Raw genomic sequence first — 25,997 nt, forward strand, 5'->3', positions numbered from 1 at the left:
GAGAAACAGGGGCGGATACCGTACCCGCCCCTACAAATGCTGTTTTACCTGCCCTAAAAACCGTTTTCTATAGTAGTGTAAATTTATCTCGTGAATTAGCACCCATCTATGTAAAAAATTTTGTAATCATATTTTATTTAATACCTCTAAATAGTATGATTGTCGTTTGATGTAACGGCAGTAAACTTTAATCCCTAGCAAACAAAAACATGACCTTATATTTGTTAGACCACGTTTCCTTTCCCCATCTACCCAAACAAAGTATGTTAAAGATCATTCCTCTCTTTTTTTTTCTTGCGCCTCACGGGCTGCCGTAGTTTACTTCAACGATAGGTCAGCCCAAAGACGCGTTGCCAACTTGTGTGTGTTCTGAATTGAATAGACATTCTGATTTGACAAGTGACGTTAAGTCAGCTCAAAGACGCGTTGCCAGCATGTTCTAGTGTAGTGACCAAATCAGACAAGCAACTTCTCCCCTTAATTTATATATATGTTGGATCGCATCCATGAATCCAACAAAATTAATAACGAAGCTTAAGCATGTACGCCACAAAGCCGCTCTCCCTCTTCAAGAGCCAACCGGAGGCGGCGTCCGGGCCACCGCCGGAGGGCCGGAACTCCGGCTACCTCGTCGTGAAGGGCGCCGCCGACGAGGAGACTCGCTTCTGGGGCCTGTTCCCTGACAGGCGCGTGCGCGAGCTCCCGTTCCCGCAGAACTGCGTGCTCAAGGTGCGGTACACGGTCGGAGCCGGCGAACGCCGCAGCACCTATGAAGAAGCCGTCGTGTTCGTGCCCGTCCCCGACCAGCCGCTCGTGTCCAACCGCTACTACGCCGTCATCGGCAAGGGCAGGCGCAAGGGGCTCGTCAGGGCGTGCTCTCGCGAGGAGGACATGGCGACGTGCTGCTTCTGCCGGTGCGTCCGCGACGTGGAGCCGCGGCCGTTCGACCCGGCGGACATCTACCAGCAGATCGAGATCGTCCAGCGGCGGCGGGGGTGGTTCACGGCGAGGGCCGTCGCCCCCGACGCCTTCCCGTCCTCGATCCTCCGCCACAAGCACTGGGAGGTGTACGCGTCCAAGAACAAGAAGTTCGACCTCGGCGAGGCGCTGGGCCTCGACGCCGCTCTCCGGTCGCGCCAGCTCGCCCCTGCCGACACCTTCCCGGCGGCGGCTACGGCGTCCGTCGGGAAATGGTACTCCCCGTTCTTCCTCATCAGAGAAGCCGGCGTCGCGCCACGCGAGCAGATGGAGCGCAGCGCGTTCTATGAGGTGACGCTGGAGCAGCGCTGGGAGCCGGTGCGCCCGGACGGCGGCGTCTCGAAGCTTGCCAGCAAGAAGGCGCTCATTGGCGGGATCGTGGAAGCACAGCAGGAGCCGCTGAACTCGCGGCACGGCGACGCGTACGTGTGGTTCCAGGCGGCGGCGACGGGGCAACAGATCGGGGTGTGCACGACCGTGTGGGAGAGAATGCGGTGGGAGCAGTACAGGGGCGGGTGGGTCGATGAGGAGGAGGACGTCGGGAAGGTGGCCGGCGGATCGGTGCTGGTGGAGAGGTTCGTGGTGAAGAGGCTGGATAGCAGCGTGGTTCTGGCCTTTGATTTTGTGCATCTCAACAAAATCAGAGGAAAGCAGATATGAATTGTGATAGTACTACACTTAATTACAGAATTTGCATGTATTTAGGGTTAAGATATTCGTGGATTATTTTTAATATTGATAAATTACAGATTAGCGATGTGATTAGTTGCTCAAAAGTACTGTAAGGAAATTGCATTTTTTTCATGTGATTACTACTCTGCAATTATCTAACACGGTTTATGTTGTTAAGTCGCACAGCACATGGATATATTTCTCAGGATCACATCGAGTAGGAACGTATAACACTGTTTATGTTGTTAAGTCGCACAGCACATGGATATATTTCTCAGGATCACATCGAGTAGGAACGTACATGACTCTGACTAGTAAAAAGAAAGAGTAAATACAAGGTACATATATACCATCATAGATGGTCTAATATGATTACATACACCTCGTACATACTTTTCGTTGGGTCAGATACGTCTTACATCATGAGATATGTAGGATTAGTTACAAGCGTGTGTAAAATAAATTTTTCCCATATATATGATAAGTCTTATCTATACTCGTCTCTAACTACTCTCACTATCAGTATACCACCGTACGTATATCCACATACTCATTTATCACTTTGAGTATGTCCGTATACTAAATTACTTCAAAGGAAAGGAATATGTACGAAAATTTTTAAAAGCATCCCTATTTTTTAAATATATTATGATTATACATTTGTACTAGTATAAAAAATGAGTATATCCATATACTCCATGTATGGTCACATGCACCTCGTACATAGCTTTTACTTGGGTTAGATACGCGCTACATCATGAGATACACATGTACGAGTAGCTATAAGCGCGTATAGAATGGATTTTTATATATATACTCACGTCCTGTTCTACACCTTAGGTGTAGCTACATCTAACTAATTATTGAATAAATTTTCAGTAATATCCACTATGCGCGATTACTTATATCGTTTTATTGAACATGATTCACTAATACGATAGCTCGGTTTAGTAATTTTGGATCCTTTCGGTCAGTAATTTGACTGCTGGATGTAGAATAGTATTACTATGGGTGTGTTCGTTCCTTGGGGTCTAAAATTTAGAGGGATCACATCAAAGAGAATCTCATCATTTAGAAGTATTAAATAAAATCTAATTATAAAACTAATTGCAGAACCCCAGGGCTAATTTGCGAGACAAATCTAATGAGGTATATTAGTCCATAATTAGCGGATGATTACTGTAGCATCATTGTGGCAAATTATGGATTAATTAGGCTCATTAAATTTGTCTCGCGAATTAGCACCCAGCTGTGCAAAAAGTTTTATAAACAGATTTTATTTAATACTTGTAAATAGCAAGATTCTCTTTGATATGATGGGTCTAAAATTTAGAGGGTAGGAAACGAACAGGCCCTATGTGTATATATAACTGGTCTATTTAGACTGCAGCGAGCTGAATAAAATTCAACGGGCACACGCGGCACACGGCGGCGCCTCCACCGAGGTCCGGCTATTTAATTACTCCATTGTCGTCCAGGGGAGTAAAATGTGTTTTGCTGGTTGCGTGTCGTAGGTGTGTTCGTTTCCTCCCCCCTAAAGACTTTAGACCCATCACATCAAAAAGAATCTTACTATTTAGAAGTATTAAATAAAATCTGTTTATAAAACTTTTTGTACAGCTAATTCGCGAACACACCCTAATTAATCCATAATTTGCCACATTGATGCTACAGTAGTCATCCGCTAATCATGGACTAATATACCTCATTAGATTCGTCTCGCGAATTAGCCCTGGGGTTCTACAATTAGTTTTGTAATTAGACTTTATTTAATACTTCTAAATGATAAGATTCTTTTTGATGTGACACCTCTAAACTTTAGACCCTAAGAAACGAACCCACCCTAAATGTCCAATTGACCAATCAGCCGCAATTTCCTCTTTCGATTATTCCACGACGTGATCTGGAGCTGCTTGAATGGCTCCCGTGAATTCGTGAACAATTCACGATGCTTCCTGGAAATAAAATCCGATGAAAGCCAATTACATTTTATGGTCTTGACAGGTGTTGACATTTATGATGAATTTCACGAGTTCATATATGTCCATCTCTATCCCTGTCATCTCTATCTCTACTACTAAAAAGATCCTAAGCGGGACGGTTACCTCCGCTGGTGTGTCGCCTGGTGCGGCCATCTTCGTCCCGCCAATAATCAACTTCGAGCATCCGATCCTTCCGTCCAGCCGCTGATCAACGTAGGGCCTCCGATCTCGCCCTTTGCCTTTGAATTTGAAAACCCGCAAACCTCGTGCCTTGTCGCCCGGTGCAGCCATCTTCGTCCTGACGATAACCAACTTTGAGCGTCCAATCCTTTCGTCTAGCCGCTGATCAACATAGGGCCTCCGATCTCGCCCTTTGCCTTTGAATTTGAAAACCCGCAGACCGCGTGCCTTGTCGCCCGGTGCAGCCATCTTCGTCCCGACGATAATCAACTTCGAGCGTCCGATCCTTTCGTCCAACTGCTGATCAATGTAGGGCCTCCGATCTCGCCCTTTGCCTTTGAATTTGAAAACCCGCAAACCTCGTGCCTTCTCCCGTGATTAGCTCATCTAATTTGCGATCCCTCTTCCCTAACCCGTCTTCATCCTGCAGCTGCTGTGATCCCCGCCGTCGGGTCCCTCGGTCGTGAAGGCGTGACCACCCGCCGGCGTGATTCCATGGGAAGCCGCGACCACCCGCCGGCGGGATTAACTTGGCAAGCCTGGCGTGCGGACACACCTGCACGGATTACAGGTGACGGTTACAAGAATGGCGGGGAAGTGAAGAGTACCCGACGACATTCAGGGATGAATGTAGACCCATCGGTCAGGGATAATCATTCGGGTCCTGGGAGAGGTGGCGACACCAGTCTGAGCTGAGGGAAGCCAGCCAATTGAGTCACTGAAGCAACCGCTGGAGGCGCACCCTAAGCCCAGCTTCTCGTAGCTGCTATTGCGAAATACGGCTTCCTTAATATCCAAATTTTCACAAGGGGGCTGGGCTGCTCGCTTTCATAGAAAGGCGACCGGGCCTAGATTAGATGTTCGCCTTTTTATAGAATAGAAAGAGAAGGTAAAGGGGGGCTTTATTTGTCCATTACCCTTTGCGAGCCAAGCTTTTTCCGTTGCCTGATCTTATCATTTCCCCCGTGCTTGTCAACTATAGGATCTTAAGTAAGGTTGAGACAAGTTCACTTATGGTTTGATTCTCCTTAGCTAGTAAGTTAGAAAGATTGGCCAGTAGTAGGTTGTGGTCTATCCGATCAAAGCATTTGACCACGTCTAGTTTCATAAGCTTATCGTTGGCAGGCCAACCTTTCAAGTCTCGAAAGAAAGATAGGGAGCCGCGTCGAGGGCGGAACCCGTGTGAGTAAGGCAGGAACTTCCCATCGGCGGACCGAGTCGAGAACCTTGGTTAGTGCAACCAAGACCAGCCTATCCCTTGTGGCGGGTGGAGTAATCGGTCGGAGTTGGCCGGGCTTATTCCTCACGTTGAAAGATAATGGGAGCTTGGGCAGGCGCTCGGGTCCATTACAAGCGGTGTGTCAAATCGAGATTGTGTGGGTGTTCAGTGGATCAATCCCTGTATTAATGGTTCTGGCAGGGCAGTGGGCGTGGGACTGTAAATCCTCTTTCGCGGGTCAAATAGTTAGGGCAGCCAGAGAGGCAAAAGCAGGAAGCAAGCAAGCCGGTAAGCCGGAAGAGCAGGCTCAAGACAAGCAAGGCAAGGAACTCGGTTACGCCTGGAAATCCTCTTTACTTTCCACGAAATGATCCACTTCAAAATTTTATGGAGTAGAAGAACCCGCATAAACTCATATCGGTACACCTGAATAACCATATCTGTGAAACCCGGTCCATCATACTTTTTTCATACAATTGGAAGGTCTACCGAGGGGAAGGTAGGACAAAAACACGGTGTTTCATACTTCTGTCACTTTTCTTTCTGTCTCCACTCCACTATTCTTATCTTACATAATAACCTGCCTCTTCTTTAATTGATTGGAAAGCTGGTCAATAAAATGCCAGTGGTAAAGAATCCCAACCTTTTTGGAAGAAGCTCCAAATAGACTTTATTTCTGAGTGGGGAATCTTCCTACAAACTCAAATGTGTTAAATAAAGGCTATACCTCTACCTAGAAAAACTAGAGTTTCATGCACCCTCGTGGGAGACATCGGATGTTGTCAACCGGCCTTAAAATGCTCCTGCTCTTCCCCCTTTGACTTAGTTTTCGCTCTCCTCTAGGTTTGAAGACTTTTTGACTCCTGATTATGTTTGCAAGTTGCATAAGCCTATTTATGGCCTTCGGCAAGCCCCTTGTGCTTGGTATAACGCCGTAGAGCTCGGGGTTCGATTCCTCAAAAGAGGCAGCAAAACCAATACTAAGTTTCGACCTTGCCGATTGACTAGCTTAGGGAGCTCCATAAGAACCTACCCGCAATCAGCCCCCGGGTGCGTTTGCGATAAGATTGAATTGAAACTCGACATTCCGGAATAAAATCATAAATTGAAACACATACCGTGTACTTTTTCCCGTAGTTCCTTAATGAGATTACTTTAACACACCCTGAGGCTTAAGAAAATAAAAAAAGCCATATATATAAGTGAGATCCTAGCCAGAGAAGAGCAACAGGAGCTATATTCAAGGAAGTTTTGGACTTGAATCAGAGATTGGATTGACATCCGGAAGAAAAGATACTGGTTTTGCTTTAATCTCCTTGTTATTGGAATGAAAGTTGAGAAAACAAAATCTTTGTTCGTGGTTTCCTTTGATGGTTTTCCCAAGTAAGAAAAAAGATAATAGGTTAGCAGCGGTCAGGGTCACCGGCTTCGATGGTTTGCCTCTAAAGAGCTACGCCCGGACCAGCACCAGGAAATGCCAAACAAGTTTATAAGCCCGGATCTGGACCTGAAACAAGAAACTATTTTAGAAACCATTCCACTTGTTTTGGAGGGGGGTTCGGGGGGAACCTTTGAAATTCCCCTGAACTGAGCTATTTCATGATTTTAGAAATCATGAAATGACATCCGAAAAAATTCGACGATTTTTTCAGTACACTTCCTATACAAATAGCACCCCCCGAAGGGGTCCTTTCCAGTATAGCGTCGCGTCGGTCACTGTCGACCGGCAGCCTCTGTCGTGACCACCAGCCTCGCCTGCCATGGTCTGCCGTCGTCGAGTCCCTCGGTCGTGATTCCACCTGCCGTTACTTGGGAAGCCGCGACCACCCGCCGCCATTGTGATTCCGCAGGAAGTCGCGACCACCCGCCTGCAGGATCACCCGCCGCCGTCGTGATTCCGCAGGAAGCCGCGACCACTAGCCGCCGTCGTGATTCTGCAGCAAGCCGCAATCACCCGCTGCCGTCGTGATTCCACCCACGGCTTCTGCGTTTTTTGTCGACCAAGGAACGTGCCTTATGTTGATCAAATTGCCGTTTTGATTGACGTTGATCAATCTTATTCGTCCTGTGATTTGCGGCAGATCATGCAACCTTCGGGTAGGAAGCGGGGTAGGGCACCTTTTGGAGATGTTTCAAACAGCAATGCCTTAGGTGTTTCCCTAAATCATCAGATCACCCGCTGCTCGATGTAACTATGATCACCGCATTCTTACTAAATGCTTGATTCGTGTCGCAGACTCCCAAGTTGTAGGATATAAAGAATTGAAACGGGAGAGGGACAGAACCAGGAGTGCATCCATGACTGACGAAAAGAGCAGTGAACGGAACAAGAAAAGACGTGAGTCTTATAGGAGGAAGAAAACGGAAGCCGCCAATAAAGAAAACAATATAGGTATATCCATTTGTATTGTTTTCGTATATATCATGTGTTGATCCTTCATCTTCATTGCGGTGGCCTGTGCAGAAATTGATCAACCCAGTGAAAATGACGTTTGTCTCAATGTGGGATGCATGGATCACACTCAAATTGATCCCAGTTATGTCCATCCGACCATTGCATCGGGTTAGTGTCGACAATTATCATATTTTTGTTATCTGCAATTTATGAGCATCATTAATGAGTAGTTTCCATCTGGTATATGGTTGCGTCACTAATATTCGCAATAACTCCATTCTGAACCATGCATGATGGAGCTGATAGTTCATAGTGTTAAAGGTGCGGAAGTTATTTCATCTCCTATTTGATTTATTATGAATGCGGCGCGTGGTATGGTGCATGAGTAGTTTAGCTTCGAAAGCAGAGGGACTGATTTTTCATTCACTTTTAAGCCTTGGTGGTTGCAAATTAGCCATAGTTACTTAGATGGGCTTTCTTCATTCTGGAAACAGCCTACTTAACGTTGTGGGTGCGTGTTTAACATGATGGACAGGGTCTAATGTTTACATGAGCTCGGCATCCCCCACACCTCAGCGTACTATTCAGGTGTGACGAATAATCCCATCTCCGCCACTTCGTAAATTTCGGTTCTGTTGTACTGGATTCAGTGTTAACGTGACCAATAATATGCACACTGCCGGAGAAAGGCACATCAGTGCCGGTCACAGGAAGATTTAGTGCCGGTCCCTCAGACCGGCACTAAATGGCCGGCACTAACGTGACAGTCGTTAGTGCCGGCTATATTGACCGGTACTAAACGGCGCGTGTTAGTGCCGGTCCGTATCTCCAGCCGGCACTAACGTGCCCGACCCGGCCGGGCTCCTGGCAGCAAGGTTAGTGTCGGCTGGTATAACTGGCCGGCACTAAATCTTTTTTCTTATTTACCTTTTGTTTTTCGTCTTTATACGTATGGCTATGCGTATTTGTACCGTATGCGACTACATAATCGTACTTTTTGCATTGCACTGTAATATTAGGACAGCATATTACACTAATATTATATATATATATATATTCATCATGTATGGAACACTTAGGAGTTTAAAAGTACTTGAGATATTACAAATTAGTAAGAACATCAACTATAGTAATTTATCAAATTCCCCGTCGTCGGATCTTTTTCGGCGACGCTTGTACGGACATCGCCATAAAATTCGCCCTTAGGATTTATGACTTCATCGAGCAGGAATCCGCATATAGCTTCTTGAATTGCCCTGATCCGAGCCATTTCAATGAGTTCTTCTTTCATCCGCCAATGCTGTTACATTTTTCGAAAAAACATGAGAATAAAAGATAATGAATTAAAATGATGAGCAGATGTGATTGTGCTCACGTACATTGAATGCCTCCACTGTCATTTGCCCTTTTTCACTTGCAAAAGTGTTGATCCACTCACATACGTAGTATCCACATAAGTTGTTTCCTTGTCCCTGTCTCCAACACTATGGACAAATGTGGGTTAAGATATAGAATTTTTCTGATGTTTATTGCGAATGACATTAGTAGCGAGAGTATATTCATACCGGAAAATCAGTCACCCAACAAAGAGGCTCGATTTCACCTATGGGCAAGCCTATGTGTTTGCGGAGGTAGCGATGCCATGCAGTATTTACCACCTCGATGAGATCTTGGTACTTTGATTTATCTTGCCTTAACGAGTCGTACACCAAGACCTTGTGCTCCTCAATCCGAATACAAAGCAATATCCAATGAAAGCTGTGCATATACATACGCATAACCAATTAATGTTGATTAAAATAGTTATTAAATAGTATTATTAATACGAAGGGATTGAAAAAAAGAGGCTAACAAAGAATGACTCACTGATGGTTGTATGGCAAGAGAATGAAGGGACACATGCTATTCTTACGCAACCCCCTGTATATAATATTGACTATTTCTTCAGGGTTTTGCTCTACCATTTTCTCGTGTATAATATCGGGGTCGAAGAACCCGACGTTATGGAAGTTTTTTTTTCGGCAAATTTGAATTTTTGACCTACGGGACACAAGAAAAATGGGGATCAGTCAACACACAAGGCTAAAAATAATGAAACGAGAGACAATACTCACATGCACCATACACTCAGGAGGGACTTGTCAAGGGCATCTTGATGGTATAAATCGTAAAGTGCTTCAAACTCGATATATACTTCACCTGCCCCCCGCCAGAAATGCTCATCTTTAATCCGGGCTGGGAACATCTCTAATTGATTAGCTTTAGATTGCACGGCATACCATTTGTGTAACTCGGCCATTCTCGTTGGTAGGAATGGTAGCAACTCTGGCCATATCAAAGGTTCACCAAGTACAAACTTTTTCCTGCCGCGGGCATCCTGTAGGGCCTCCCCAAGCAATTGAGCCCTTGTTAGATCAGTTTGCAATATCATCCCAGCCATGGTCAACGGATCTCTTGATTCATCAGGACATTCTTCACGCGGCACTATCAATGAAGCGATCGATTGTTTGGACTGCTCTCCGAGCTGGGGAACGGTCTTTGCATTGATCCGTCGATTCTTGGGGTTGTTGTAGCACTTTCTGATCTGCCGATCATAATCCGACTCCCTTTCTTTCTCCTTGGTGGGATCTTTAATGAAGTGTTTAACGAAGTGTGCCTTCGCAACCGGATCTATTTCTGGCTTCTTGTTCGCAGCCTCCCTTAGTAGCTTGCGCTTCAGCAAGAAGGTTTAAAACGATTCTTCTGCCTCCTTCTCTTCTGGAGCCTTCGCTTTCTTCTTTCTTTGCTGCTTATGAGATGGCTGGACCGAAGGTATCGTGTATGCCTTCTATCGCTGACTCTGATTCTGTTGTGCGGCTGGTGATGATGCCGAAATTGGCTCGCTTTGTGCGGCTGGTGATGGCGGATCCATGCTGGGGTCCCGTGCAGGCGGTGGAGAAGGTGGGCCAACACTAGGATTCCTGTCATCAGCTGGCGTTGGTGATCTTTGCCTTGAGCACCGAGCGGAATCTGTGGCTGCTTGCACCAATCTTATGTCGCGCTTTGGCCACGCAATCCATGTGTGTATGGCATGTTGTAGTTCTGTTTCTTCAGGACCTATAGGGATCGGGAGGTCCAAGTCTTCCCAGCGTTCTTCAGTAATTCGGTCAACAAAGACTCTGGCGAATCCTTCAGGAATTGGCTGGCAATGTATTGTCCTGCCTTCTTCTTGGACTTCCGCATAACCCTCAGCACAAACTTTGAGCTTTTTCCCATAAAGAACCAGAAGCTCACACTGGGTCCTAACGGCAATGTCGTCGATGGGGTCCCTCGTCCTGTCGGCACCCAAAGCAGGGTGCTCTGTGGAAGCAACACTGCTACGACGCTGAGAAGGGGTGCTGAACTCCACATTGGCAGCTGGTTGGTCCGAGCATTGCCCAACTGCTGCCTCAAGTGACATTATCCGGTTTTCTAGGCTACAGATCTTCTCTGCCACTACTGCCTTGCTTCTGCATCGGCTTCGGTAGGTTTCGAGATCTCCGGAAAAGCCATATTTCCACGGAACTACGCCCATGCCTCGGGTCCGTCCAGTGTGTTCCGCATTCCCAAGAGCGTAAGTCAGCTCGTCATTCTCTCTGTTGGGCTGGAAGGTTCCTTCTTCCGTACGCCTCATTGCCTCGTCAAGTCTTTGGGCAGCCTCTCTTAGTACGTCGCTAGTCACAAACATTCCAGTGTCGGGGTCCAGTGTGCCTCCATGAGCATAGAAGTAATACCTTGCTCGTTTGGGCCAACTCAAGGTCTGCGGTACGATTCCTTTTGCAATTAAATTATTTTCCATCTTTTCCCATTTCAGAACAGCAACCTTATAACCTCCAGGCCCAAGTCTATGGAAGTTTGTCTTTTTGCTAGCATTCATTTTGCCTTGAATCGAGGCTGCCATGCTGTCAGCACTGTGCTTGTAATTCACGAATTCATTCCACCACTCTCGTTGCTTCTTCCAGACTTTATCAAAATCTGGTGTGAGGCCCTTGTTGACAAAGTTTGCCACCAATTTTTTCTTGAACGAGCCGAACTGAATTGCCATCTTCTTAAATGCCCAACCCTTTACTTTGTCAGCTTTGCCCGGGGGAAAGTTGAAGTGCAACAACACCTCTTTCCATAACAAATCTTTCTCTGAATCTGGCACGATATCTTCAGGTCGATCAGAGACTTTATTTCTCTTCCAAAGCTTGTACTTTATAGGGACGTTCTCCCTAACAAGATGTCCCAATTGATTTACAAAGGTCGTCTTAATTTGACCAGGGGCTAGTGGCTCGCCGGTTGCTTCGTTGATCTCCGTGATGGTCGTACATCCTACCATCTTCCTCTTGGAGCCACGTTTCCGTTTAGGCTTCGTCGATCCTGATGCCTGAAAGAATCACAAATTTATTAAGCGGGTTGCTAGCAACTAGTGGACGTCGTGGCAGGTATTGACAAAACATTTATCCTGATGCCTGGAAGAATCACTAAATTTCATACCTCGGCTTCCTCGACATTTTCTTCTTCCTCCCCACTAATATCTTGCTCCTGGTCGCCATGATAATGCAAGTTTAAAAATTGGCTGCCATCGTTCTCATCCTCATGAAACTCTGGAGCTATTTGCCCAGTACTACCACAAATGAGCTCGTGCATTAACTCGTCTTGGTTGTCCGTAGGATCCATTTCCACTACCCGAAACAATAAAAAAACATTAAGTATTTTCTAGTACTAATAAAATGTATGTATTTGCAAGGTTTAAAATGTATGTATTTGCAAGGTTTCAGTCTTAACATTTCGAGGTTCGTACCCGTGCATTGCTACGGGCGATGAAAACAAATTACAGTAATACACAGAGTACAGGGAACACATAATACAATTAGACACAATATCACATAAATGAAAGAATAGCCTTTGTAATCATATTCAAATGAAAAAAGCAAAAAAAAAATAAAAAATCAACAGATCTTCCAGCAGCGTGATGCTTGATGATATCAACTGAAACCAACACATTAAACCCCACGTACCCATATTGACATTTGAATTATAGAAATGGTGTTCTAACATGGATTAGCATTGAGCATTACACGTACATCAAGCATTGACCACACACAATATGTCATACAACTCTTAGATCACCAATTACCGAAGAATATAACTCATATACCTCCTCCATCGACCTTCGAGTTTGTTCGACTTTTATCAGTATTCCAATTACCGAAGAATATAACTCATCTACTAATGATCAAAGTTGAGAAGATCAAGCAAATGCGGATATAAACCTTCTTCAGCAGATTCTTCGGAGGGCGAGGAGGACAGCAAGTTCACCACCACAAGTAACCTGAAATTGTTATAAACACATTGAGATCATTCACCAACAATTAAAAATGGAAGGATTTCAAAGTTCTACATGCTGCTGCAGTGCTGCTTCTACCATGGATTGGGTCAAATGCCAATTTAGGTTGCCACAAGTACATAAACAGAAAAAGGTGAAATTAGTCCCATATTTCCAGAGAATCTAAAGCATCTCACTATACTATAGCATGGCTGTCTGCTACGGTTGCTACCATATAATCTGTTTCCAGTTAAAGAGTGAGATGGAATGCAAATTTGTAAAGTTCATTTTTAAATTACTCCTAAAGGGCAAAAAAAAGGAAAATAAACATGAGACATTAGCAGCTTGCTGCAGAGGAAGCAACTGCATGCATAAAATAACCTAGGTTAAGCTGTTTTTCTCCTTTTGGTTTTGCAGCTCCTCGATGGAAAGAAAGTTGAAGAAAAATGTGCAGTTAGGTAATGCCTAGATACAAATTAGGAAAACTCACATGATGAGATCAAATTAATGAATAATATTGGTAAAAATCGATATATGCAATTAGCTGATAACAATATATAATTATATATTAACTTGCACTTGTGCATCACCAGGAGAAAGTAACCTGCCCATTCCTTGACATAACAGCTTAGGGAGTTACTATATATAACAAACCAGAAGAGCAATATTAAGGCACCAACCAATTATAAACATAAGGTTAATTATATGAAATTATTCTATATTTCTTGCATCTCATACAAGTTAAAACCTGTAATATCAATTAATAGTTGTAAGATAAAATCAGAAAACCAAATGCACCACACGTAACATTGGTGTCTACAACATCAAATAGAACTTCAAGATCACAAGTACATATGTGACCCAGCAGCAGCGATGCAAACCCATATATTATTAACTGGCCCTGAAAGACAGGTGTAGGAGAATCAAAATTAAGTTGCATAACATCAGCACAGCAACCACAAACTGGCCCTGAAACATGGAATAAACCAACAACGCAATTTGGCTCGGAGGGAGGGGTCGACGGAAAGCACTATGACAGCAAATATGCTGCTGTTTTGTGCAACTTGCAAGTTACACAATGCACCATGCACTCGCACATCCTCATGAGACCTGATATTTGCATATGTTTCTAAACTGCATTGATAAAAAAGAACACAACTACCAAATTCCATAGAGAGGATGCCATGTATAGAGTTTGTATCTAGCAGCTATAATCATGCAGGATTATCTAAACCCTCCCATATTCATCATATTAGTATAGTGATATGAAAGTGGTTCTATCAATATTAGAATGCAAGATCTGAAATGAAATTGCACACCCATTTTCATCTCTTTGTTGCACCATTACATATGTATGTGAAAAATGTGCCTTATTGCAATCTATTCAAAGCAGTTAACTATTCAAAGCAATCTTAAAAATAATGTGTCTGGAAAAATTATATGAACATTAGATGTTATGTGATTGCATCTTCAACTTTATGTTGCATATTGAGGACTTTCACCAGTTTCCCAGATATTCCAAGTTTTGTGATTGCATCTTCAATTTTTTTTACTTGAACAGCAGGGGAGGCTCCTACTTTTTTTTTTATGTAAGTGCAAGCAAAAAACTGCGGCTGTACAAGAGAATTACAAGGCTTTAAGCCCAAAAAAGACCATACTGACATGCTAGAAATTACTCAGCCAACTGTCTAACAATGTATTCATAGCTTGCGCGTGGCCTTTAGAACAACTAGGTCCATTTCCTCCTTGAAGTGTAACTAGGACAGTGAGTAATTAGAACCAAATGAGATTTGCTAAGTGACTGAGATATTCATTTCTTGAGTAATTAGAACCAAATGAGGTTTGCTAAGCGACTGATAACAATTTAGTTTAATAGCTGTGGGAAAGAAGGGTTCTGTAACAATCGAGGTGATGCATCTATGGAAACTTGAAAATGTACCGTAGAGGACAAGGTGCTCACCGCGAATCTGTTTTTGCGATCGGAGGGCGAGGAGGAGGTCCGGAGGGAGGGGTCGACGGTGGGGGCCGGAGCTTCGGGCGCCGCAGCAATGGCGGGAGGACGCCGAGCAGGGGCAGCCGGGCGGCCGGGCTTGTGCGGAACGGGCCGCGCGCGAGGACGACGAGGTGCGCCGCGGCCGGAGCTTCGGGCGGCGGCAGCAATGGCGCGAGGACGCGGAGCAGTGGCGCGAGGACCCCGAGGCGGGGGGGGGGGCAGCCGGGCGGCCGGGCTGCGCGGAACGGGCCGCGCGCGAGGATGTCGAGGTGCGCGGCGGCCGGAGCTTCGGGCGGCGGCAGCAATGGCGCGAGGATGTCGGGGCGGCGGTAAGTTGGGGGCGACGTCGATCTGAATGCGAAGGAGTTAATTTGTTGGGGAGATGGCTAGGTTAGTGCCGGCTGACATTACCAGCCGGCATTAACGCGCCCACGTGACGTCAGGTGGACAAGTTAGTGCCGGCTGGTAATACTAGCCGGCACTAAAAAGTGCCGGCTAGTATTACCAGCCGGCACTAACTTGTCCGGCTGGAATTGGCGCACGGGAACTGGCACTAACGTGTACCGTGCGCGCGGGAATTGGCGCGCGGGAACTGGCCACGCCAATTCCCATTTACACTAAATTTGTAGTATTCTTAAATTAGATCAACATAGGCTTAATAATTAGAATAATATAACAAACATTTACATCTTATTTTTAGCTACACAATAATTATAGTAATTATATGTACACAATAATAATAGTAATTGAAGTAAATTAACGAATATGCAACCATTATCAATTATGTGTAGCGTAAAGGGTTTATATGTGTATATGTTTCTGTTATTGATAATAAATCGAAAACATTTCATTTTGATCCATGCAAAATTCTTCAAAAAACTTTTAATTAATTCTAGTATGTTTCAATGATGTAATCAATTCTCATATTACTTGATTATTTGTTTGTAATTTAATGTTTCAATGCTTCTAGTAATACAAAATTAGTGAATGTAAATAATATTTATACCATGCAAAAATATAGTATTATCTGAAGATGATATTATGTCATAATTGGATAAATAGTATCAAGAATTGAGATAAATACAATGCGGTGCGTTACATTACATCACTGATTGAGAGAATTCAATACATAATTTATATAAAACTACTACTCATTATCATTATCTACTGGAACATTGATAATCTTCCTTTTGACGAAAGTGCCTTGAGCGTGATCACAGCGTAAGTAAGGTGTGTCCTCTTTGGATAAGAGGATGCTAGGGTCAACGTCAACTGAGAATGGAGGAAGGTCATCAATCTGGTCATAATCTTCCGAATTGTCCGAAATATCCTCAACTCCAACAACTTTTCTTTTTCCAGGAAGAACTATGTGCCGTTTCGGCTCATTTCCAGCCTTGTCTGCTTCAGACGTCTTATCTGACTTCTTCTTCGGTTTGCTCGACATGTCGTTCACATAGAACACTTGTGTCACATCCTTGGCTAGAACAAATGGTTCATCTTTATATCCAATATTTTTAAAGTCAACTATGGTCATCCCATACCGGTCCTTCGTTACGCCTCCTCCAGCCACCCATTCGCAACGAAATAAAGGGACAACTATGGGTCCATATTCAAGTTCCCATATCTCCTCTATGACACCATAGTAGTTGTTCTTTTCTCCATTACTGTTTACTATACACATACGGACACCACTGTTTTGGTTGGTGATTTTTTTGTCTTGAGCTCTCGTATAAAATGTATACCCATTGATTTCGTACCCTTGGTATTGCTGGACAGTGATTGATGGTCCCCTAGCCAGCCATTGAAGTTCTTGATCAACTGTGTTGTTGCCCAATAATTTTCGTCTAAACCAGCCGTCAAAAGTTTTTATATGTTGGCGTGTAATCCAAGAAAGATTCTTTTGTGGATTTTCAGACTGTATAATATTCATGTGCTCATCAATATATGGAGCCACCTTGGATGAATTCTGAAGAACCGTGAAGTTTGCTTGGCTGAATTCACTACAAGGGATGTGCACATTACATTTCTTTGCTAGTGTGCCTTTTCCCTTTAGTCGCCCCTCATGGTGTGACACGGGGAGCCCAATCGAATTGAGATCAGGAAGATAGTCAACGCAAAACTCAATTACCTCCTCGGTTCCATAGCCCTTAGCAATGCATCCTTCTGGGCGAGAACGTTTACGCACGTACTTCTTCAATACTGCCATGAATCTCTCGAAAGGGAACATATTGTGTAGAAAAATAGGACCCAGAATAGTTATTTCTGTCACAATATGAACTAGAAGGTGTGTCATAATATTGAAGAAGGAAGGTGGGAAGACCATCTCAAAGCTGACAAGACATTCGACAATGTCTTTCTGCAGCTTTATTAGATTATTTGGATTAATTGCTTTCTGTGAAATTTCATTCATGAATGCACAAAGTTTTACAACTGCCAATCTCACATTTTCCGGTAGAACACCCCTCAGTATAACCGGAAGTAATTGTGTCATCAGAACGTGGCAGTCATGGGACTTCAAGTTTTGAATTTTCTTCTCTTTCACATTTATTATGCCCTGTATATTTGAGGAGTACCCAGACGGGACCTTGATACTGTTCAAGCAATCGAACATGCTTTCCTTCTCCTCTTTACTCAGATTATAGCTGGTAGGTTTTAAATAGTGGCGTCCTTTGTCTCTCTTCTCGGGTTGCAAGCCTTGTCGCCCGGCTAGCATCCACATGTCGCGCCTTGCTTCCAATGTGTCTTTTGACTTACCATACACTCCCAGAAAGCCTAGTAGGTTGACGCAAAGATTCTTCGACAGATGCATCACATCAATTGCATTGCGAACCTGTAAGACTTGCCAATAAGGTAGGTTCCACAATATAGATTTCTTCTTCCACATTGGAACATGTCCCTGGTCATCCTTCGGAACAGGTTGGCTACCGGGACCCTTTCCAAATACTACCTTCACATCCTTGATCTTCGAGAACACACGCTTTCCATTACGGAACAGAGGCTTACGACGAGTTTCGGGCTCTCCTTTGAAATGCTTCCCTTCGGTTCTTAGGGGGTGATCGGTAGGAAGGAATCGGCGATGGCCCATGTATATGCACTTCTTACAGTGTTTCAAATAAATGCTATCGGTTTCATCATAACAGTGGGTGCAGGCCATGTATCCCATGTTCGACTGTCCTGAAAGTTTTGCAAGTGCAGGCCAATCATTGATGCATACAAAAAGCAAAGCTCGGAGGTTGAAAGACTCCTGTTTATACTCATCCCACACATGTACACCTTCTTCTTTCCAGAGCAGTAAGAGATCATCCATCAAGGGTTGCAGGAACACATCAATATCGTTGCCAGGTTCTTTTGGCCCTTCTATAAGCACCGGCATCATGATGAACTTACGCTTCAGGCATAACCAAGGAGGAAGGTTGAACTTACATAGGGTCACGGGCCATGTACTATAAGCGTTGCCAAACTCACCGTACGGATTCATTCCATCCGCACTTAGAGCAAATCTTATATTCCTTGGGTCGTTGTCAAATTGAGGATACTCTTGGTTAAGGTTTCTCCACTGGGACCCATCTGCTGGGTGTCTGATCATGTGATCCTCCTTACGGTCTTCTTTGTGCCACCGTATCAACTTAGCGTTGTCCTTGTTTTTGAAAAAGCGCTTCAGACGTGGTATTATAGGGAAGTACCACACCAACTTTGCGGGAACTCTCTTCTTTACCGGCTCCCCATCAACATCACCTGGATCATCTCGCCTGATCTTATACCGCAATGCGCTACAAACAGGACAAGCTTCCAAGTTCTCGTATTCGCCGTGATACAGGATGCAGTCGTTAAGACATGCGTGAATCTTCTGCACGTCCAATCCAAGAGGGCAAACCATCTTTTTAGCTTCGTATGTTGTTGACGGCAGTTCATTACCCTCAGGAAGCATGTTCTTTACAATCTTTAATAGCTCACCAAATCCCTTATCGGTGACACCATTAGTTGCCTTCCATTTCAGCATCTCTAGCGTGGTACCCAACTTCTTCTGCTCCGGTTTGCAATTAGGGAACAACGGCCTTTTGTGATCCTCCAACATCTTCTCAAACTTTAATGCCTCCTTCACAGTGTCACTGTCTTTCCGTGCATCAAGCAACGCCTGACCTAGCTCGTCAGGTGGCTCCTCTTGTTCAACATTTGCTTCACCCTCGTCCATTGGTTCATCTTGAAAGCTACCTGTTTCATGAACCCATGCCCAATCTGGAAGATTGTTATCACCATCGTCATCTTCTTCATTATCTTCCATCATAACTCCAACTTCGCCGTGCTTAGTCCAAAGGCTATAGTTACTCATAAAACCATTCAAGGCCAGGTGATTCCATAGAGTTTCTCTTTTCCGGAATTCCTTTTTATTTTCGCAAACACTGCATGGACAACACATTAAACCCTTTGGCGACCTATTTGCCACTGCTGCCTTGAGAAAAGAATCTAAACCCTGAATCCACGCCGAGGTGCTCCGGCTTCCGTGCATCCATTGCCGGTCCATCTGTACAAATTAAAAAAAATCATGCTCATTATCCCTAAAAACAGGTTACTATGAAGTAATTCAAAAAAAATGTAAATGTGTCATAGGCCACCTATCTAGTAAATTTAAACTAAATAGCAAAATAAATTGGCATAATAACATATACACATGTCACCATGAAATAATTCAAAAAAATCATTCTAAATGTGTGATGTTCAAACTATATAATAATCATTCTCTGAAAAGCAACTAATCAATTCTACCTTGCTCAAAAAAATCATGCTCATTGTCCCTCATCCTTAAAATCCCTAAAATTTTGCATAGTAACATATACACATGTCACCCCTCTAATCTTTATGCCCCAGAAAACGAACACACCCTAAATCGTGGCGAGTACTGCGAGTTCTAATTTGCGGTTGTTCTGGGTCGTTTTATGTGATTTTACAAGTGCCCTGTTGCTTTGTTGATGACTTGTGTTTTTGCGAGTTTGTTGGTGGTTTTTGTTCGTGGTGGCGGTTGTTCCGGGTCGTTTCTGTTATTTTACAACTGCCCTGTTGCTTTCTCGTGACGACTTGCGTTTTTGGATGTCATTTTCGAAACCTCTAAATATGGTTTTGGGAAGGATTTTGATGATTCTTAAAAAATTTATAATACAATAATATAATGTTTTCCTTGTGTATTAAGTACATAAATCTCCTTGCATTATGACAATAATATCCATATATATCGTTTTGAGAAAGTTTTATTTGCAGCCATTTGGATTTATTCAGTGTAGTGACATCTAAGGTTAATGTGCAATTTTTCATAATATATGCCATACCATTGCTTTGATTTGAGTTCGAATTGATTGGGACTTGGGAGCAATATCAACCCAATGAGATATGGCATCATTCCTTTTGTTGGATAGGAAGAAATACATCTAGTACATGTATATTGAGTGGAAATACATGAAATCTTTATCAACTTGCATTCAATAGTAGCCGTACAGTTCGAAAAGTTCTACAGTGAATTGCCTCTGTAGTTTTACTCAAGATTTATTTGCAAAGCTTCGAACTATACATACATCGGGATATTTATAATTTGCAGAAATTTTTCTAGAGATTATTATATGGCTTGTGCATTTATTGTGTGCGGGTTGTCCAATAGATGACGACCCCCTTTTTGTACATCTTGCTATGGTGCATTTGCTTTGTCGGGATTGATTTCAGTTTGTTGGGCTTGTGCATGTAATAACTAGTGGGTGCCCTGATTTGTTTCATATTGTGGCCATGAACCCCACAACACCAAGTCTATTTGTCATGTTTTTACGAATTAAAGGAAAAGGTATTTCTTCATACTTGATATGAGATGGTATACATGGTTTTGTTTCTTTTTCATAACATTAAAAGTCCCTCATCCTTAAATTCCTAAAATTTTGCACATTAACATATACACATGTCCCCGTGAAATAATTCAAAAAAATTATTCTAAATATGTGATGGTCAAACTATCTAGAAAACCTTCTCTAAAAAGTAACAAATCGATTCTATTTTGCTCAAATTAATGAACAAATTGGAAAATTATGCTCATTTTTCCTCAACCTTAAAATCACTATTTTCTTTATCTAGAAAGCATGAAACAAAGAATAAACACCGTGAAAGAAGAGTGGAAGAAGCTACTAACCTTTGGTGCACTTGAATGGATGAAATCCTCACAAATTTGGGGAAAAATGGGCAGCACCTCCCCTGTAACACGCCATGAGAGTGAAGGAGGGCTCGGGAAGAAGAAGAGTGGCAAATGAAATGGAGGGAGGGCTGGGATGTGGTGGCCGGTATATACGGGGCAAGTTAGTGCCGGCTGGTGGCTTTAGCCGGCACTAACTGTCTATGTTTAGTGCCGGCTAGAACTAACAGCGGGCACTAATTTGTAATTGACCAAGTTAGTGCCGGCTAGATATGCCGACCGGCACTAACGTGCGTTTTGACCGTTGTGGCAGCCGTCTGACAGTTGGGGGGATGGCACGTTAGTGCCGGCTGGTATTTCTAGCCGGCACTAACGTGCCCGCCTGACACTGTTGAGGCACGTTAGTGCCGGCTCGTACTTGACCGGCACTAATGTGCTGGTACCGATAGACCGTTTTCTAGTAGTGGCAGACACAACAGATGTAGCAACCACACCGTCTGACGCTTTTTTCGACGCCATGGTCATTGCAGACCAGAATGAGAACGTCGAGATTGGTGAACCAGGTACATATTTTCATATCACAATTGCTTGTGTTGTTCCATCACTAATGAACGTTTCATTATTGAGATTTTATTTTATTGGAAACCACAGACATACCAGTCACAGCTGATGTAGATGCCAGATCGTTTGTGGATTTGATACAACACATGGTTAGTACAGATGAGGTTCACAACGCCCAGACGGAGGATCTAGGTACATATTTTCATATCCAAATTACCTGTATTGATCCATCACTGCATTATGATGGTTACTTCGTTAAGGCTTCCATTATGTATCTCTTTTTTGGATTAATTATTTACTTTTGTATATAATGATGGATACAACGTAAAGGCTTCAGTTATATATCTCTTATGATGGTAGTTTCTATATTAATTGCTTACTTTGGGATTAGGTAATACTCAGACGTCCGCACTACAGGATCCATCAGTAATGGATCCCGTGGAGCGTCGTCGTGTAAGAGTCAGAGCCCGTAGTCAGGCATTATCAGCTGAACGAAGTGCTCTTATAAATCAGCGAAGGCGCGAGGCGTATCACGCCAAAAAACCTTCAGCGGGTGTGGAAGATCTCGGGAAAAAAGCTAAACGGAATCAACATGACCGCGAAGCCTACCATGCAAAAAAGAAAGAGCAGCAAATGCCAGCAGTGAGGGGGCGACCTAAAAGTGGAGCGGAGCGGAAGAGGTTTCTCAGAAAGAGACAGAAGGAGTATTGAGGAAACAACTTGCATCCAGATTCCATAGCGATGGCAAATCCACAATTCATCCCCAAGCTTATTTTTCCGCTGGTGACTAAATCTATATTAAGTGCCGCTGATTGGCCTATTCCAGAGTACATGCTACGCCTTTGAATGTGCAGTCAGCGTTAGAAGCAGAATCACCGTGTATGACCGTCGATGATGCAGATGAAATACCCATTGCTCACTCGACCACCCGGAACCGGGTTACCCCAGGCGAGAGGCAATCACTAATAACCTGACAAAATCGTCAATTTGAAGCAACTATAGGGAGAAACACATGTGGTTTGGGGTCGCCGGAAGCCGCAAATGAACTTTTAAACATGACTCAGTCTACTATCGTTAACGAAGGTGAGGATTGTCACCTATAGTTTATATTTACAACAACACATGTACTAGATCTATGAAACTAAGATGACAATTGTGTAGGTGCGTGCACCGGTGCCGCAGACATAGTGAAACAAATGGAGCAAGCATTTGTTAGAAGTGGTACAGAACTTGCTCGCCCGCATGAATCAGATCCACATACGCAAGCGTCTATAGTCGATGATGGTAACTTACTTGATCCATTACCTTATGCTAAATGAAGAATTTGTGGCGACTGTCCTATCTCACACATCTTTTTTGTAAAAAATGCACCAATATCTTAGATGGTGATGAGGACATTATTTTTGAGGAGGACGAAGAAGAAGATGAGGGCTACCTTTTTGCAGGCCAAGGTAATCCCATCGTGATCTTTAAAACCCGCATTCGATTAATTTATTTCTAGATTTTTTTTTAAAAGATTCATTTATTCATGTAGAGGAAGAAGATGATGTTGATGTCAATCTTGATTTGGCTGATGAAGATGACTCAATTCCGGATGTTAATGATCCTTATGAAAAAGTTTATGCCAATATTCCATCAGAGACCCACTTACAAGACCCCATCGAAAATTGTGAGCACTGCAATGCCAAGAAGTTTGTATCTGAGCCTCCAGGTTTCAGTTGCCGCAGCAGCAAGATACATCTATCTATTCGGGAGACACCTCCTGAACTTATGAGGTTGTGGACAAGTTCAAATGCTGATGCGAGGTACTTCCGTGGGAACATCCGATTTTTTAACGGTCATTTTTCATTCACCTCACTATACTGCCATCTCGATAGGATGACCACCAATATGCATAATGGTGGTGTCTATACTTTCCGTGCCCACAGTCAAATTTAGCACAATATAAGATCGTTCGGAAAAGAAGAAGGTCTGGATCCAAGACATCTCAAACTTTACTTTTATGATGATGGTCCTTCTCTTGACCTCCGGTATCTCAGGTGCCGAGAGGAATGTGTAAAAAAGGACAAGGAAGTTATTGATAAGTTGGTTGTGATACTTCGTGGGAATCCTTACTCTAACCATCTTAGGATGATGGGTGCTATTGAAATATGGATGATTATGGTGTTGAGTTGAATCTCGACCAACGGTTAGATCAGAGAACATATAATGTTCCGACCACATCAGAGGTTGCTACTGTTTGGATAGAGGGAAGTGAACAACAAGGGCAATTCCAACATAATGTTGTTTTGCAAGGGAAGGATAGGTCTGTACATGGTATACAATCATACCATGGTTGCTATGATGCTTTGTCATATCCATTGTTCTTCCCTAGAGGCGAACTAGGGTAGCACAATTGTATTCAAAAGGTTGGTGTCATGATGGCTGAGGTTGATGCAGCTCGTGCTACCTGCAAGGCCCGTGCAGAGAGCGATGGAGGCGATGATCCAGGTACGTAATATTGTATTATTTTAATAACAAGGTATTATATACTTTTATCATTATACTAATATTGATACATATATTATGAAGGTTTTGCCGGGAATAAATGTGTCTTGGTGCGTGACTGCTATTGCTACAAGTTCCAGATGCGTCCTGGTATATTTAATTCGATTCGATTTGGCAAACATCTCTTTCAGCAGTTTGCTGTCGACATGTACATCAAGATTGAGAGTTCATGATTAGACTATATATCCGAAACAACCAAGATAGTTTAAAGGCCGGTGTCGGAGGAAATCTCTAGCTAGGTGGCGGAATGCACCCGCCTAATCCTAGTTTAGGATGAGTTTGGGGAAAATCTAGGAATGCTCGGTCAAAAGGTGTGTGGACATAGAATGCACACGGGGATTTAGAGTGGTTCGGGCCGTCGGAGCGTAAAACCCTACGTCCACTATATGCTGTATTGCTTCTGAGGAACTTGGGAACTCAGAGTGAGCTTGAACTTAAGAGAGCTCGAGAGGAGCGCGTACTCTGTGCGGGGTCCCGACAGGTGGTTCCAGCGATATATCAAATAACATACAGATTGGGGCCTGAAGTGCTATAGGTTCGGAAACCTTCCCCTCTGACCCCCGTGCGTATCCTTCATCTGGATTTGGTCCTGTGCCGTCTCGCTTGCACAGAGTCTGCTGCCACTGACATGCACAGTGGAAGACGTGCTGTCACTGTTGGGTCAATTCCTACTGACAGGCGAAGGGGCGATCTCGACCTGCCGTGCTGTAGCTTCCGCACACACTGTGGCAGTCCACGCCGTAGTCCTTCTGCAGCAGACCATAATTACCCTTTGCTCATGCGCACGGCACTGTGATGTGACTATACACCACTTGCCCATGCGCAGAGCGTGGTGTTATGACGCACCGCCTTGGTAAAAGGCGGTCTTACCGCGGCGTCAGTCATCCCTATCCAGCGTGTCAGTGGGCAGCCTATGCCCTGTCTTGGGCACGCGCACCCCAACTACCCGCATTTAACGAGGTAGTTGGGCTGGCATCCCGCAGAAGGCTTACTGCCACCAGACACGTGACAGGGCTGGCTCGGCGGCCGCTTCCTCAGGGCACGTGGCAGCACTGGACCTCCCTGGGGGAAGGGAGGTCCGGGCCCCCGAGGCCAGATCAGGTGCACAGGTCCCCAGGGGGCTCGGCTTCCACACGTGGCGGCACCGGACCACCCTATGGGGGTTTGGGCCCGTAGCAACCATTCCCGAACACCTTGTCCTTGTAGGTACGTGGTGGCGCTGGACCTGCTAAAGTGTGGAGGGAGGTCCAGAGACCGTGCTCCCAGCCATCAGGCTCAGGTCGTATGCCCTGTTGCCCAGAAGCTTAGCGCGTGGTTACGGATAACCTCGCGCTCCTCGGGCTGGACACACTAGCAGGAGGTACCCCTGTCTGTATGTACCGACAGAGGCCCCCGGGCCCACCTCGGGTGAGGTACGAACCCGCAGGTGGGGCCATAATCCTGTGTTGCACTGGGTGGACAGCTTGCTCGCAGCCATCAGGCTTGGGCCACGTCCTATATTGCTTCCGGAGCTACGACCCCGCCATCTCCTTAACTCCGGTCCCGGAGGGCCCTGCACCAGAAGCAGGGGCCGCCGCCCGGGAGGGAGTACAAGAGGCAGTGGAGATCATGGCCGCCCGCTTCGAGTGCAACATGGAGCCGGAACTGTAGAAGGAAAAGGCCCCTCCGGACTGCCGAAGGACTAGGAGTAGTAGCACATATTATAAGTTATATAAAGTTTTGTATACGATATGTAATACAAAGATATGCAATACAAATTGTTTTTATACACATGATAAGTAATGTAATATTCTGTGGATGGCAAGCAATAAAAACTTGGTTGTTTTGTAAAAAACTTAGCTGTTATCCATTTGCTTGTTCTCCTTCTATTGTGTGCTTTCTGGAGTACCGAGAACCCTTGGCCCCCTAGGAGGTAGTCGCAAGGTTTAGTCCTGCGCATGACTTAGGACCGACGCTTAGCAATCGTTCCCACGGGGTC

General features: G+C 44.4%; 2 protein-coding genes across 2 annotated transcripts; one reads left to right on the forward strand and one right to left on the reverse strand.

Annotated features, from left to right (window-relative positions):
• The first annotated feature begins 519 nt into the window (after window positions 1-519).
• LOC112896424 lies at window positions 520-1,754 on the forward strand. Its single transcript, XM_025964384.1, has one exon. The coding sequence runs from the start codon at window positions 541-543 to the stop codon at window positions 1,636-1,638; it is 1,098 nt and encodes a 365-aa protein (XP_025820169.1). The 5' UTR covers window positions 520-540; the 3' UTR covers window positions 1,639-1,754.
• A 14,183-nt stretch (window positions 1,755-15,937) lies between these two features.
• LOC112898514 lies at window positions 15,938-19,165 on the reverse strand (the record flags this gene model as incomplete). The annotated part of the gene is made up of 4 exons (XM_025966854.1): window positions 18,214-19,165; window positions 17,579-18,102; window positions 16,665-17,425; window positions 15,938-16,538 (listed from the first exon to the last, which is right to left on the reverse strand). Coding segments are annotated over exons 1-4 (2,838 nt in total), but the record flags the coding sequence as incomplete, so codon positions are not given.
• Window positions 19,166-25,997: the final 6,832 nt, after the last annotated feature.

This window comes from Panicum hallii, chromosome 6, assembly GCF_002211085.1.
Source record: "Panicum hallii strain FIL2 chromosome 6, PHallii_v3.1, whole genome shotgun sequence".
NCBI classification, from domain to species: Eukaryota; Viridiplantae; Streptophyta; class Magnoliopsida; order Poales; family Poaceae; genus Panicum; species Panicum hallii.